The sequence below is a fragment of the Pipistrellus kuhlii genome, unplaced genomic scaffold, assembly GCF_014108245.1.
Source record: "Pipistrellus kuhlii isolate mPipKuh1 unplaced genomic scaffold, mPipKuh1.p scaffold_m20_p_7, whole genome shotgun sequence".
Taxonomy (NCBI): Eukaryota; Metazoa; Chordata; class Mammalia; order Chiroptera; family Vespertilionidae; genus Pipistrellus; species Pipistrellus kuhlii.
Window position 1 is genome coordinate 30,985,345 of NW_023425573.1, and position 16,315 is coordinate 31,001,659.

The window sequence follows — 16,315 nt, forward strand, 5'->3', positions numbered from 1 at the left end:
AGTAGGGGGTGTGCAAGAGGCAGCTGGTCGATGACTCTCTCTCATCGATGTTTCTAACTCTCTATCTCTCTCCCTTCCCCTCTGTACAAAATCAATTAAAAAAAAAAATTCAGTTGGAGGTCTTGGTAATTTTACTTCTGAGATCCATCCTAAAGAAATTGTTATTTTCTTAGCTGCCCTAGTAGAAACCCATAGTTCTGGAGGCTGAATTCCATTAGGGTTGATTCTGGGTGAGCCCACTTCCTGGTGTGCAGGTGGCCACCTTCTCACTGAGTCTTCACATGGTGGCCAGAGAGAGAGCTCTGGTGACGCCGCCTCCTTTTGGGAGGGCACCTGCTGTGCAGGATCAGAGCCCTGCCCTCTGATCGCATTTAACTTTTTTTTTTTTTTTAATATATTTTTATTGATTTTACACAGAGAGGAATTGAGAGGGACAGAGAGTTAGAAACGTCGATGAGAGAGAAACATCAACCAGCTGCCTCCTGCACCCCCCGCACTGGGGACGTGCCCGCAACCAAGGCACATGCCCTTGACCGGAATCTAACCCGGGACCTTTCAGTCCGCAGGCCGACGCTCTATCCACTGAGCCAAACCGGTCCCGGCTAACTTTTTTTTTTTTTTTAATATATATTTTAATGATTTTGTACAGAGAGGCAGGGAGAGAGATAGAGAGTTAGAAACATCGATGAGAGAGAGTCATCGATCAGCTGCCTCTTGCACACCCCCTACTGGGGATATGCCTGCAACCAAGGTACATGCCCTTGACCGGAATCGAACCCGAGATCCTTCAGTCCCCAAGCCGACGCTCTATCCATTGAGCCAAACCGGTCTCGGCTCATTTAACTTTCTTAAAGGCCTAATCTCCAAATGGTCACATTGGGCTTGGGTTAGGCTTCACCATGGGAATTTGGGGGTAGCGGGACGACAACACAATTCAGTGCATGCAATTATTAATATGGGAAGACTCCAATTTTGAACAAGATGCTCTTTTATTATAAAGTATAATAGGAAACAAATGAAATGGCCAGTGGTAAAGAAATAAGACATGAACATCTTTTGGGAAGGTGGGGGCCTCTGCGTGAAAGGTGCTGCTGGGGTTCTTGTCCCAGACTTTCAGAGTTCAGCATTCTGGAGAAAGGGCTGCCCGTAGATGATTAAGGAGGAGTCCAAAGACGAAAGGTAATTTTGAAAGGCAGCTATGCTCACCACTATACCACCAACGCGGACAACGAAAGGTAATTTTGAAAGGCATCGGGGGTCAGAGGATCTTCAGCTGCAGGAGCTAAAGACTCCTACCTTGATCAAGGACCCGTGTTTTTATTCAACACAATTTGTCCTAAGGCAAGGTGGACATATACAATTCAAAGGGTAAGGTATCAAAGGATATATATATATATATATATATATATATATATATATATATATATAATTGATTTTTTAAAAATATATTTTATTGATTTTGTACAGAGAGGAAGGGAGAGGGATAGAGTGTTAGAAACATTGATGAGAGAGAATCATCGACCAGCTGCCTCTTGCACACCCCCTATTGGGGATGCGTCTGCAACCAAGGTACATGCCCTTGACCGGAATCGAACCCGGGACCTTTCAGTCTGCAGGCCGACACTCTATCCACTGAGCCAAACCTGTTTCGGCTAAAGGATATTTTATTTTATTTATTTATTTATTAATTAATTTATTTATTTAATATATTTTATTAATATTTTACAGAGAGGAAGAGAGAGGGATAGAGAGTTAGAAACATTGATGAGAGAGAATCATCGATCAGCTGCCTCTTGCACACCACCCACTGGGGATGTGCCTGCAACCAAGGTACATGCCCTTGACCGGAATCGAACCCGGGACCTTTCAGCGCACAGGTCGACGCTCTATCCACTGAGCCAAACCGGTTTGGCCCAAAGGATATTTTAGATTGGGAATAGCCTACAGCTGTTCAGTTGTTTGGCCAACAGGAGGCAATAAAATGCCCTCAGCTGTCTGGCAGCAACTATTATCCTATTCAGGTTGTAAGGTGACCAGACGTCCCGCTTTTGGCAGGACAGCCCCAATTTTTAACAATTTGTCCCGCATCCCTCAGCGTTTTAAAAAAGTACTTTTTTAAAACGACTCGGGATGTGGGACAAATTGTTAAAACTCGGACGTCTGGTCACCTTAGGTTTGGGGAAAGTGCTGTTGAGCTGTTTCCAACAGGTAAACTACATATGTGGCTCACCCTTGTTGAGCCTCCCAAGCTTCACCAGCCTTTTGGTAAAACTCTTGTAATTATTACATGCTGGAATTGGTTCTCGGCAGGGCGCATCTCCCTCAGTTGGTAAGAATGCCTCCTGCAAGGAGGGCTTCACAGTGTCACTGGGCTGTTCCTGTGTTTCCAGTGAGTGTGGTTTGTTACAGTGAAAGACCTGCTTTTAAACGGCCTGGATTTTAGCCTCAGCAGAGCTCCTGCCCTGCTGGTCCCTGCTCTGCAGGTCCTGGGCCCAGAGCTTCCTGACGCAGCCTGACCACCCTGCCTCTGCCCATCTTCCTTCTGCCCTCTCCAGAAAGTCCGTTCTATGTCTTGGTCGAGACCTCAGGCTCCAGAATGGAGCACGATGACGAGAAGCTGAGCAGCTTCCTGGAATATGCGTTGGGCTCCGGCCTGGTGACTGACGGGACCCTGGCCACCGATCAGAGGAAAATCAAGGTGTGTGTGTGCTGGCGGCTCTCGTCCTCTACCAGCCCGGCTCAGCTGGGCGTGTGGAAGGCTCTGTGTCCACTGTGAGTGTGGCTGGTGGCTGTCCCAGCTCTGCTAGAAGAACCTCTTTGGAAGTGCACTCTTGGTGTCCAGGTAGAGAACTGCACCGCTGTGGGAGGGTTAGTGCAATGCTGAGCCAGTTAGTTGTGGGGGTGAGATGTTTCCCTAAGGATGACTAGGCACCAAGAGTGACTTGGCCTCTGAGGCCAAAGGAAGGAAGTGGGGGGGCCTGACATAGGGGAGCCATTATCACCATGGGGGAGAGGGCTAGGGCAAGGGAGCCATCATCACCACGGGGGCGGGGCTAGGGCAGGGGAGCCATCCCCAACAGCACCGGGCCTTTGTCGTCCCCCCCACCCTGTGTTCTCCTGAGCTGCAGTGTGGAGAGTGACCAGCAGGGGGCAGGAAATCCACAGGACAGTGGCAGGAATGGGAACAGATTTGGGGTGAGTGGAGAGTGGAATGCTTTCTTTATTTTTTGCTGTTAATCCTCACCAGAGGATATATTTTCCATTGATTATAAGAGAGAGTAGAAAGGAGGGGCGAGGGGGGAGAGGGAGAAAGAGAGGAGAGAGAGCTGTGTGAGAGAGACACGTGAATTGGTTGCTTCCCGCGCACACTCTGACCAGGGCCGGGGATCAAACCTGCAGCCCAGGTATGTGCCCTTGACCGGGAATCAAACCTGAGACCCTCTGGTCCTCAGGCTGATGCTCCAACACTGGCCAGCGCTCATTGTCACCTAGTGGCTGGTTACTGACTCTATTTCTTTTTTTTCCTTTTTTTTTTTTTTTTTTTTTAATATATTTTATTGATTTTGTACAGAGAGGAAGGGAGAGAGAGAGAGCTAGAAACATCGATGAGAGAGAGAGTTATCATCGACCAGCTGCCTCTTGCACACACCCCATTGGGGATATGCTCACAACCAAGGTACATGCCCTTGACCGGAATCGAACCCAGGACCTTTCAGTCCCCAAGCCAACACTCTATCCATTGAGCCAAACCGGTCTCGGCTATTTCTTTACTTTATAATTAAACCCTTTTCTCTACAGTTACTTTTATGTTCGTTAGATATTATATATAAGGAGTTATAGCAATACCTGACCCAGGGCCCTGTTGAGTGCAGTGGCTGGGCAGTCTTAGCTGCCGCTCTGCCTATAAGTGCCCTCCCTCCCTGTCCCCCGGCCCAGGCCATAAGAGCTGCCTCCATTGGTCTTGCTGCAGAAGACAGGACAGACACCACTGTGGGCCCAGGTGCTCCAGGGGGAGTAGGTCACATGAGCCTCAGAGGTTGGCTGCTATCTCATTGTGGGGAGGCAGGAATACGCTGGTCCTAGCCTGGCAGACTGCTGGCTCCCAGCCCTGATCTCAGATGGTGCAGGAGTTGGGGGGCATTAAGATGGGGATGGCTAGGTGTAGGGGCAGTAAGCAAAGGTGGGATGGAAGGGACACCCCAGGAGGCCTATATAGAACATCCCTGAGCTGGTGGGACAGAACAGGTTGGGCAGGAAGAACAGTCTTGTGGCCGTGCACTGGCAATGAAGGTGAATGGAGGTGAGCGGAGCCTGCAGGCAGAAGTGTGGGTGTGACAGCTGTGCAGCAAGTGAGGATTGATCCCGGCCCTGGTCAGAGTGTGTCTGGGAGGCAAACAAAAAATACCCTCTGGGGTCCCCCTGGCTGTGGCATCTCTGCAGGGACGGTGCTGGGTTCTGGGTGTGTGAGGGCCAGGCCAGTAGGACCTGCTGAAAGTCAGGGCACGGATGACCTGTGTGGCCATAACAATCGATGAGAGAATTGGGGAAATCTTTATTTTTAGAGGTGCTCATGGTACTGTGCTTATGTTAGAAACAAAAGGAGTGTCCTTACCTGGTAGAAATTTCTCAGTGATGTTTCCTGAGATGGTGGGGTGTGTGGGGGCAGGACCCAGGTGGGACAATAGGGCCCGGTGGTGGCACAGCACACTGTCTGCTCCCTCGTGATGGCTTCTAATGCCCACAGTGACCAGTTAACTGAACAAGTAAACCACAGCTGGGTTTGTGTGGAAGGGCAGCACTATTGTAACAAGCTCCCCCAGAAGCCACCCCCAGGCCCTGCACCCCCCACTGTCCCTGCTCCAGCCACCAGCACCCCTATCCCACCCTTGCCCCATGTGTCCCCAGGCGGCCCAGGGCCCATCCTTGGGGGCCTTCCCAGCCCCTTGCCTTCAAGCAGCCCCAACTAGTCATGCCCACCCTATCACCCAGACCTACAGGACATGCTATAGTGTCATTGCCCATCCCGTTCAGAAGGGGGCTCAGTGCCTCAGTCGCTGGCACTCAGTGCTGTCGTGGGGCTGCATCTGGGACATTGTTGCATATGGAAGCCCCATGCCCGCCACACAGAGCAGTGTCCCCCCCAAAGCAGCTGCAGTTGTCATGCCCATCACTGTGGACACCCATTGCAGTCAGGTGTGAACTTTGCCTGTTTCTTCCTGTCCCCCCAGATGCTGTGGGCCCTTCGGGAGAGGATCACGGAGGCGCTGGGACGGGACGGTTATGTGTACAAGTATGACGTTTCTTTGCCCGTGGACAGGCTCTACGACCTTGTGACCGACATGCGTGCTCGCCTTGGCTCAAAGGCCAAGCACGTGGTGGGCTATGGCCACCTGGGTGAGTAGAGCTGGGCAGGTGGACCGTGTTAACTATGGGCTAGCTCAGCGCCACGTCCATGCTCTGAACAGTGATGGAGAAAACCTGGGGTTGAGAGATTCCTAACCATTTTTCTGAGTCTTTTAGGTGTTTGGGAGAAGAGTGACACTGGCTATGGGGAACTCCTTGGTGCACGGTAGGACATGGGCCATAAACCCGGAGTCAGCAGGTCTGAGGTCCCTGACCATACCGCATCCCACTGTCTCATGTGGGTTGGAGGTCCCCAGTGAGGGCAGCAGTGACTCTGGTTAGGAGACAGCACAGGACAGCTGTGGGACTTGAGTCAGTGTGAAGCATCGGGAAGGAGGGGTAACTTCAGCTACATGGAAAGTGAATAATCCTGTTCCTCAAACAGCCTTCAGGGGAATGATGGCTGACAAAGCTTGGATCTTGCAACTAGTGTTTGGGGAGGGGGCGGGAGGTGGGCACAGGGTCACTGCAGTAACCTGAGGGAGCCTGTTTCCCCTGGGAACTTGGACTCCAGAGTGGGTGAGTCCTCTCCAGAGTTGTGGTCACAGTGAACTGAGGGCTTTCCCTCTGTGAAACCAGGAGCAAATGTTTGGTTTGTTGGTGCTTCTCCTGTGATAGTCAGGGATCAAAGGGCATTAAGCCTTCCTGACTGATGGGGCCATATTACTAGGATGGGTTTGCTTGGCTATGGTCCTTCCGGTATCTTGACCCCATTTATTTAATTCTACATGAGATATTTTTTATTTTATTTTATTTATTTTTAAAAACAACTGCAGACCAGTTTCCTAAATGTCTGCGGGTTACTCCAGCTTGCCTTTTCCTCTGAACTGGTCCTGACAAATTTTCTTTCTAAGAATTTGTCCATTTATTCTAGAACTTCAGATATATGGCATAACAGTGTTCATGATATTCTCATGTTTCCTTGTGTGGTATCAGCATGGTCAGGGAAGTACTCAGCCAGGCAGTAGCTGTCACTCAGCCACAGTGACTCCGGGTCCATGTGTCATCATAAGCAAAGCATGGCTTCCTTTGGACTTCAGTGTGGAGTGTCCATGCATGTGATGCTTGGAGGACTCTGTTTCCTGGGACTCTGCTGCTGGAATGCCCCTGCCCTGCCCTTCTGCAGCCCTGCCCTCAACCCTAGGCTCCCAGAAGGCCTGGCGGGAGGTGACTCCAGGTCACTGGCTCCAGGGCAGCTCCGCCTCAGCAGCTAGGTGCCCCAGCATTTGTGCGGAGGTCCCACAGTTGTTGTTGTATATATATATATATATATATATATATATATATATATATGTGCCTGCAACCAAGGTACATGCCCTTGACCAGAATCGAACCTGAGACCCTTGAATCCGCAGGCCTATGCTCTATCCACTGAGCCAAACCGGTTTCGGCCAGGTTTTTTTTTTTTTTTAATTGATTTCAGAGGAAGGAAGAGGGAAAGAGATAGAAACATAAATGATGAGAGAATCATTGATCATCTACCTCCTGCACATCCTCTACTGGGAATCAAGTCCGCAAAAATGAGCATGTGTCCTTGAACAGAATTGAACCTGGGACCCTTTAGTCTGCAGGCTGATGATCTATCCACTGAGCCAACTGGTTAGGGCTGTCTCACAGATTTGATGGCACTTTCATTATCTTTATTATTATTTTTTATTATTCTTAAAATTTAATTTAATTTATTTTTTAAGATAAATTTTTATTGTTCATATTATTACAAATATTCCTCTTCCCCCCCCCCTCCATTGCTCTCCTCCACCAGGTTCCCACCCTACCCTCTGCCCTTTCCCCACTCCCCATTGTCCTCATCCATAGGTGCACAGTTTATGTTCAGTCTCTTCCTACATCCCCATCTCCCCTTTTCCCCGAGAATCGTCAGTTCACTCCCCTTCCATACCTCTGATTCTATTATATTCAACAGTTAATATTGTTCATCAGATTTTTAAAAAATTTCCTTGGTTTTTAGATTCACTTGTTGATAGTTACGTATTTGTTGTTCATAATTTTTATCTTTATTTACTTTCTCTTCCAAAAGAACCCCCTTCAGCAATTCATATAATTCTGGTTTGGTGGTGTGAACTCCTTTAGCTTTTTTTTTTATTTTTATTTTTTTATTTTTTTATTTTTTAAATATATTTTATTGATTTTTCACAGAGAGGAAGAGAGAGGGATAGAGAGTTAGAAACATCGATGAGAGAGTCATCGATCAGCTGTCTCTTGCACGCCCGCTACTGGGGATGTGCCCGCAACCAAGGCACATGCCCTCAACTGGAATCGAACCCAGGACCTTTCAGTCCGCAGGCCGACGCTCTATCCACTGAGCCAAACCTATCCCGGCTAGCTTTTTTTATTTTATTGGTGAAGCTCTTTATCTGGCCTTCGATTCTGAGTGATAGCTTTGCTGGGTAGATTATTTTTGGCTGTAGGTTCTTAGTATTCATCACCTTGAATATTTCTTGCCATTCCCATCTGGCCTGCATGGTTTCTGTTGAGAAATCAGCTGACAATCGTATAGGTGCTCCTTTATAGGTAACTACCTGCTTTGCTCTTGCTGCTTTTAATATTCTCTCTTTGTCTTTTGCTCTTGAAATTTTAATTATGATGTGCCTTGTTGTGGTCTTCTTTGGATTCCTTTTGTTTGGAGTTCTGTGCGCTTCCTGGACTTGTAAGTCTAATTCTTTCACCAGGTGGGGGAAGTTTTCTGTCACTATTTCTTTCAGTATGTTTTCCATATCTTGCTCTCTCTCATCTTCTGGGACTCCCATAATTCTGATGTTGGTTCGCTTGAAGTTGTCCCAGAGGTTTCTTACACTATCTTCAATTTTCTGGATTCTCTTGCCTTCTTGCTTCTGCGGAGGAGTGTCTTCTGGCTCTTTATGTTCCAAATCTTTGACTTGATTCTTGCGATCTTAAATTCTGTTTTTAGGACTCTGTATAATATTTTTTATTTCAGACAATGTATTCTTTATTTCTTGTTGATCCCTTATTATTTCTTGTTGATTCCTTATTAATTCTAGTTGATCGCTTTTCATATCCTAATAGGTCTTATCGACCTTTTCTAGGAAATTCTTGAAAAACCTTATAAGCGTAGATTTGAACTCTATATCCAGTCGCTTTTTGTCCTCCATTTCTTTTGTTTGTGATCTATTTTCTTGTCTCGGCATTTTTGCAGCTTCCCTGATGGGGCGGAGTTTCAGGGTGGAGCCTACAGCCTTGGCTTCCGTCAGCCCCGCCCTATGCAGCTCCTGAGTCTCAGTAATCCCCAGGGTCCTTCAATACTCATTGCAAGCACCTCTGAGAGAAAGGTGCCCTCGATTTTCGCCTGCTACCAAACAGCCTAGGCTCTCCCCCAATGAGTCCGGAACTGGGGTTCAGTTCAGTTGGAGGTGGCGTTCGGAGCAGACCAGGGCTTTTGTGTCCTTCCCGCCAGGGCAATCTAGCAGCAGAGTCAACAGTTCGTCCTCTGCACACAATGTGTGTGCCTCCGGAGGCTCTGCCCTTCGCCGCTCCCCTGGGATTCCGCCTCACAGCCCCAGCTCCCTCTGTTTGAGCCTGGGTTCCCAGGGTCTGGCCTAGTTCTGGGGTTCAGCGCTGTCGGGTCTAGGGTTCAGCACAGTTGGAGCTTTTATCTTCTTCCCGCTAGGGAATGCCAGCCAGGCACTCAGCCACCCCTCCTCTCTGCGCGCGCCCCGTGTCTCCGTACCTTAGGCTTTTACAGCTCCTCCTCTCTTCCTTCTGGTTTTCTCCTTGCTTCTCATTGTAGAATTTCCAGTCATTCGACTTTTCTGTAGTTGTGGGTAATGTCCATTTTATATTTTAGTTGTATTTTATTGAAATTGTTGTGTGTGGCTGCGGCTAGGTGTTTACCTGTGCAACCATCTTGAATTCTCTCACTTTCATTATCTTTAGTTCTAAATATTTTTTCATCTCCATTGCCATTTCTTCTTTGACCCATGGGTTAGGCAGAAATGTGTGTTTTTTTCTTCTTCTTTTTTTCAGAAATGTGTTTTTAAATTCACAAACATATGGGAATTTTCTAGTTATTTAAAAAATTGTTGACTTGCTTTTAATTGCACTGGAGCCAGAGAACTGGGCCTGTGTCACACTGAAACCAGTCAGCGGCCCAGTGGGCCCAGCATGCGGTCTGATTCCATAGCTGTGATGACTACTTGGAGAGAGCTGCCCTCTGAAGTCCTGTTTTCCCAGACCCACAGAAAAGTGCTCATGTGGAATTTAATCCTCCACATCCTGCTGGCTGTAAAAGCATCAATCCCCGGGTGACAGGATAATCTGTCTCTCTTTAGAGCTGTCAGTTTGGAAGATAGGAAATTAGAACTGTTCTTTCATTCTGCTAAATGAATCTTTTTATCTTCAGAGTTTCATTTGCCATGGAGTCTCCTTTGTTTGATGTTCTACAGGAGCATTAGCTACCCTCTATTTGCCTGACGTACTGGTTTTCCTCCTGTGACTTTCAGCTGTTTTCTGTCCGTGACTTACATAGGTGTCTTGAAGACAGCATGGAGCTCGGGTTTCTTCTTCATCACTGGCAGGTCATTGTCCTTAAACTTAAGCGTTTGGTTTGTGTTGGGCAGGGAAGGCTCAACTTCTCCCCCTACCCTCCTAGAGACTTTGGGGCCCTGGAAATAAGACCCATAAGACACAGAGTACAAGAAATAAACAAATTCACCAACTGGTGCATCACACACACACACACACACACACACACACAGGGCTCAGCGATGAGAGGCTCAGAGGAGCTCAGGACATGGGCATCTCATCGGAGAAGTCACAGAGGAAGGATGAGGACTTGGAGCTTCTCAGGCAGCAAACCATGGGAAGATCAATAACTACCTGGGGAAGCGGACCAGCAGCTGTTACGTGAATTCCTCTCCTGCATCTCAGGCTGATCAGGGCCTAGCTTTTCTGACAATGGTCTCCATCCTTTCTGGTAGAGGGAGGGACAACGGGACACCTTTACATGGATGTCCTGCTTTAGGTGAAAGGCAGGCCAGATTATCACCCGCCTGTTCGTACATGTTTCTGCAGTAGATCTCAGTCCAGCCTTGTGTTTCAGCCCACGTGGCCATGCTGTTGCTGGTATTTGTGTCGTCAGTGTTGGTCCAGACCTGGGTAAACCTCTAGTCCTGCTTCTGCTTTCATAGCTTCTGTCTGGGTCTCATCTTTTAGAATTTCCTACTAGGGACATATTATTTGCCTGAAAAGTTATTAATTTTGTTTTGAGATGGATTTCAGCAATTTGGGTTTGACAAGTTCTTTTCTCTCTGCAACATAAGAGAGAAATTTACTGGGAATTTAGCTGCCAGGGCAGGTGTCTCATGGAAAGGAGTCTGTTTTTCCTTTCTTGTTCCTTTTATGACTGTGTGTCCTCTGGTTCATCTGGGTGACAGCGTGTGTCCTGTCGGGTCTGCCCTGGTGTCTTCAGACGCTGTTCTCCCTCATCCTGTTTCCCCAGCTCTGTTTCTGGAACTGCAGCCCAGTGCTCGAGATCTCCTCCGCCATCACTGATGGCAGGTTCCTGTGATGTGGGCCTCAGTTCTTGCCACATTCAGAGCATTTTGCCATCTTGCAGGTCACGAGTCTCGCTTTGCTGTGTGCTGTGTCCTGTTAAACCTGTTCACTGAGTCGTGCGCTTCAGCCATTACTCTATTTTTTCTAATGCGTTTTTACTGATTTTTTTTTTAGACAGAAAGGAATGGAGAGGGATAGAAAGATAGAAACATCAGTGAGAGAGAAATATCAATTGGCCGCCTCCCACACACCCACACTCGGGGTTTGAGCCCACCACCCAGGCATGTGTCCTGACCAGTAATCAAACCTTGGCTTCTTGGTGCCTGAGATGATGCTCAACCAGCGGAGCCACACAGGCCGGGCAGTGTTTTATATGTTTTTAACCTCTTTATTTCTTTAAACATATGAAACATTTACATTCTGTTTCTGGAAATGGCCGGATGGCGAGTCTCTGTGGTCAGATTCTGCTGCCCTGGCCCTGGGTGGCTTTGTTCTGTGTGGATGTAATTTGTGGCCTGGGCTCATATGTCTTAGTCCTTTGCCTGTGGAAACGTTGAGGCCAGGGTTGGAGTTTTGATTTGCTCGTTTGTGCAGGGGGTGGGTACAGACCTAGGCCACCCAGCCTGAACCTCCCGAATGTTCTGAGCTCAGTGTCTGTGGACCACCAGGTAGTGTGAACTTGGGTTGTAAACTCTGCGCTGGTTGATGGCTGTGAATATCCAGGTGTTAGTGGCGGTGGGTTCCCGGGGCAAAGAAAGCCCATGGTGGCATTTTCAGTTGCCTTTGCCCTGCGTGTGTCAGTGGGGACCGTTTTTGGTTGGAGGGGGTTCCTGCTATGCACCCCACATTTGAAACATGGAGAGAGAGGTATAAGAAGCTCAAGGTCACTGGGTCAGATGTTGCATGCCTGCCCTCCATTGCTCCGGGTGTTTGCTGTGCTTTTTCCTGCCTTTGGGAGTGCCTTCATCTTGCCTTCAAGGCTCCCTGCCCCTCAGGATAGCAACCCTCACTGGTCCTGGCTCACTGTCTGTTCAGTCCTTCTACTTTCCTGACTGCTGACTATGGTCATGGGGCCTCTTCTCTGTATGTTTGCACTGGCTCCAGGGCATGCTGGTCACATCCAGTGCTTCCTGGGTGTTATCTCTCATGTCTCTCAAGGCCAGCACAATTCCTGCCCCCCAGGCCCCTTGCAGCCCCCCACCCCCCATCAGTGGTAACTCCACTGTCTGCTCTCATGACCCCACTGGGTGCAGGGACACCCGAGGCACCCTCCACCCAGCTCACAGCCCCAGCCAGCACATGGGTTGCATTGACTTGGGTTAATCTCATGTCTCTTGTCGTTGCTTTGGGACCCCGAGAGGGGGCACACGTGTGCGGTGAGCCCAGCTGTCCCGAGGGCCGGAGTCAGCGTGTGTTTGGACAGTTCTGGAAAGCCAGGGCCAAGGGGTCTCATCGAGGGCAACAAGGGGCCAAGTGGACCTGAGAGGAGGCGGGTGGGATCCAGGACTTTGTTTGTGGTGGGCGTTGGCTGGGCAGCCTCAGAGGAGGCATCCCGGAGGTGGGGGAGGCACCCATGGTGTTCCTGGAGGTGTCTGGTGGGGATGGGATCATACCGGTGTCGTTGGAGATGTAAGTCTGGTGACAGCCATCAGTGTGATCAGACTCCAGGGGTCTCAGTTGGGAGCCCATGGAAGATATTGAGCTGATGGAGGAAGGAGCAGGTTGGGGAGAACTGGGGAGAGAAGTGAACAAAAGCCAAGGGAGCTGGGGCCCCCTGAAGAGGCTGCTTCTGTCACTGCAGGTCAGTGATTGGTGACTTGAAGGGCTGGAACCAGACAGGGCGGGAAAGGGCTCTGGCAGGGGCTTAAGAAGTGGAGACGTCAGGGCTAGGGGGCCCTGCCCAGCCTGACCCATGGTTTCCTGTCCCTCCAGGGGATGGCAACCTGCACCTCAATGTAACAGCAGAGGCCTTCAGCCCATCGCTGCTGGGTGACCTGGAGCCCTACGTGTACGAGTGGACAGCGGGACAGCGGGGCAGCGTCAGTGCAGAGCACGGTGTCGGCTTCAAGAAGCAGAGTGTCCTTGGCTACAGCAAGCCGCCTGAGGCCCTGCAGCTCATGCAGCAGCTCAAGGCTCTCCTGGATCCACAGGGCATCCTGAACCCCTACAAGACGTTGCCCACCCGGGCCTGACGAGGCATCGGGATCAGCAGGAGTGGCCTTGGTCCAGTCCTAGTTTTGCTCATTGGGATGGGTGCGCAGGACTGGCGTGGGATCAGGCCTCCATCCCATGGAGCTCCCTGGGCGGAGGGGCTGGAGCTGGCTCTGAGGATCTGGGACTCACTCTAGGACAGGATTCCTCCAGTGGCTCCACAGGTTACGTTGTGTGAGCAGAGAGGAGAGAGCGGCTTCATGCTGCCCTGGTCACTCTGCCTGGCCTATAAGTCGACACCTCATGTCCTTGCACAGGTGGGGAGTGGGGTCTCCTGCCAGCACGTCCTGGATGGGCCGGTGTATGAACGGTTCTGCCCACTCAGAAATAGACCAGGTGGCACCAGCCTTGCTTGAGAGCTGAAGTCCTGGGAGGAGCATTGTGGTCCTGCCCCCCTTATTCCCCGACCCCTGGCCCAAGCTATGCAAGCCACGCGGTCGGGGCAGTGGTGATCAACTCCGTGTGAACAGCCCAGAGCACCATCCCTCCAGGGCCCTGACCACCAGAGCCTGGCTCAGCAGGTGCTTTACCGGGACGTCGAATGGGTGACTGCTGAGCCCTGGAATGTATCCTTTCCCTCAACAGTTGTCAGGAGCTCAGGCGTTCATTTCTCACACCTGGTGGTCTTCTGTGATGAGTCCGCGCAGATGGGCCATGCTGCTAGGAAGCCCCCTCGGGCACACGTACTGGTGCATGCCACTACACACAGCCCTGTTGTCTCTGCTGACCTGTGGGCCCGGGCAGCTGCTGGGGCAGTGGAGACGGTCTAGGAAGTGGGGCACGTTTTCTCCTGGCTGTTGTGAACTTCCAGTGAAAACAGAATTATTCAGGGCACTGTCCTTGCTTTTGTCACTAGAGAAATAAGCACCAAATACAGAGAGGCCAGGCCTGACCACCTCTGGGGGTGGCTCCCCTTCCCTAGATGCTGTCCTGTCTGAGCCCCGGCCCGGCCCCCCCCTGAGGCTCAGAGTCCTGTCTCATGGGGCCCTCGTGGCTTAGGTTCAGGTGGTTTTCCCACCGTCATGTATGCAGAGACTTTCAATAATAGTTTTGTGACTAAGCAAGTTTATTTTGGAGAATTCAAATAATGCATGAAACATTAAAAGGCTAAGAATTTTTTTTTTTAAATCAATCTTTATTGTTCATATTATTACACAGGTTCCTCGTTTCTTCCCCCCTCCACCAGGTTCCCACCCCACCCTCTGCCCCCTCATCCTCATCCATTGGTGCACAGTTTATGTTCAGTCTCTTCCTCCCTCCCTTTCCCCGATAGTAAATCCCTTTTCAGATAGCAAATCTGTTACTTAGCATTTTCTCATATCAATAATACCTCCACATGCCCAATGATACACTTTACACAAAAGGCATTTCCTAATAGGACAACCAGCCTCATCCAGGCCCCACCCAAGGCACTCACAGATCAACACCCCAGCACTATACTAACTCAACACATCCAGATATAAGCCTTCATCACTTGATTCAGCAGACCCTCAAGTTCCCGCACAAGTTTCCAGCCATGTCTGAGAGGCAGCCGTGGGGCAGGGGCAGGTGAGGAGCGAGCTGTTTTGGGCCAGGCTGCTCCGGGCCTGGCCTCTGTTGCTCTGGTTCGTTCCACAACCAGCTGCTCCGTGTCTGGTCACTGCCGCTCCCGACCCAGTTGCTCTGGACTTGGCTGTTGATGCTACAGGCCTGGCCACACCCGACTCGGCTGCTCTGGGTCCAATTGCTCCGGGCCCGGCCGCTCCGGGCCTGGCTGCTCCCAGCCTGACAGCCGCTGCTCCGGGCCTGGCCGCACCAGACCCAGCTGCTCCGGGCCTGGCCGCTCCTAGCCTGGCAGCCGCTGCTTTGGGCCTGGCCGCACCCAGCCTGGCAGCCGCTGCTCCGGGCCTGGCCGCTCCCAGCCTGGCAGCCGCTGCTCCAGGCCTGGCCGCTCCCAGCCTGGCAGTTGCTGCTCCGGGTCTGGTCACTGCCACTCCCGACCTAGTTGCTCTGGACTTGGCTGTTGCTGCTACAGACCTGGCCACACCCGACCCGGCTGTTCTGGGCCCGGTTGCTCCGGGCCCGGCCGCTCCGGGCCTGGCTGCTCCCAGCCTGTCAGCCGCTGCTCCTGGCCTGGCTGCACCAGACCTGGCTGCTCCGGGCCTGGCCGCTCCCAGCCTGGCAGCCGCTGCTCCGAAAAGGCTAAGAATTTTGAGGTATTTTCTGCTAGAGTAGCAGCAGGGCTCTGCAAAGATGACCCACGGATTCTGGGAGCAAATGTTGGAGGATCCTCCATCTCCCTGGGACACATGCTGGACCCGAAAATGTCAAAATGTGAAGTGCTCTGCAGTTCACTCCTGGGGTGGCCCTACAGAATCCACCTGAGCACAGGTATGTACATGTATGCAATACATGCACACATGCACAGACACTATACACAGACACGGTTCACACAGGCCCACAACACACATTTACACATACCACACCCACACAGGCTTGTCCCCAGGACATGCGCAGAGCACTGTCTGCACCTGGCATCCGTTGCTGGACAGGTGGGAGTTGGCCTTTTAGACCTGCCTCTGAGACCCCCAGACAGAAGGACAGCAAGAAGAGGGGTGAAGGGGACAGCCACCTGCTCCCAAGAGAGGACATTGGCTTGAGGAAGCCGGTTGCACACAGAACCTTCCAGTGTGTTGAAATCAGCTGGGCTCCCTTGGGGAAGGCGCCTGGCTGTCGGAGTAGGAAGATTCTTTTTGTAATTTTTGGATGCCTTGCACTTTTTTTTTTTTTTTTTTTTTTAAACTAAGTGCATGTATACTTTAGAAACAAAACAGGACAAACCAGGTGACAAGCTGATTCAGATATCTGGGTCGGGGGAGCCATTTGCCTCCTACATGCCTTCCCCCATCCCCCACTGGGGATGAAGCCTGAAAACTGGGCCCAGGCCTGTATTTTGACCAGACAGCTGACTGGCGGGGCAGAGGAATCTCAGCTGTTTGCAGCCTTGTTTCATCCTTCAGTTTCCCCAGGTCTGTAAGCAAACTTATCTATGCTTAGTAGGGTGAATGATTATAAAACAACGGTGGCTATGTCAATACGTTTCCTCCCCGCTACCTTTCCACACACCCAGAAAATCCTGTTGGAACCAACAGGAAAATCTGACTAAAGAGCCGGATGCGGCTGCAGACTTGCT

General features: G+C 50.7%; 1 protein-coding gene across 4 annotated transcripts in view; it reads left to right on the forward strand.

The window, feature by feature from the left end:
* Positions 1 to 13,974, forward strand: part of D2HGDH (D-2-hydroxyglutarate dehydrogenase) — a 28,585-nt gene extending 14,611 nt beyond the window's left edge. For 3 of the 4 annotated variants that reach the window (XM_036420904.2, XM_036420902.2, XM_045575734.1), the window contains 3 exons: positions 2,556 to 2,698; positions 5,229 to 5,394; positions 12,865 to 13,974. In XM_036420904.2, the coding sequence (XP_036276797.1) occupies positions 2,556 to 2,698; positions 5,229 to 5,394; positions 12,865 to 13,124 (569 nt within the window). In that variant the 3' untranslated portion in view covers positions 13,125 to 13,974. Of the gene's footprint in view, positions 1 to 2,555; positions 2,699 to 5,228; positions 5,395 to 6,339; positions 6,387 to 12,864 lie in introns of those variants that run through there. The other variant, XM_036420905.2, reaches the window with a different exon arrangement.
* Positions 13,975 to 16,315: the final 2,341 nt, after the last annotated feature.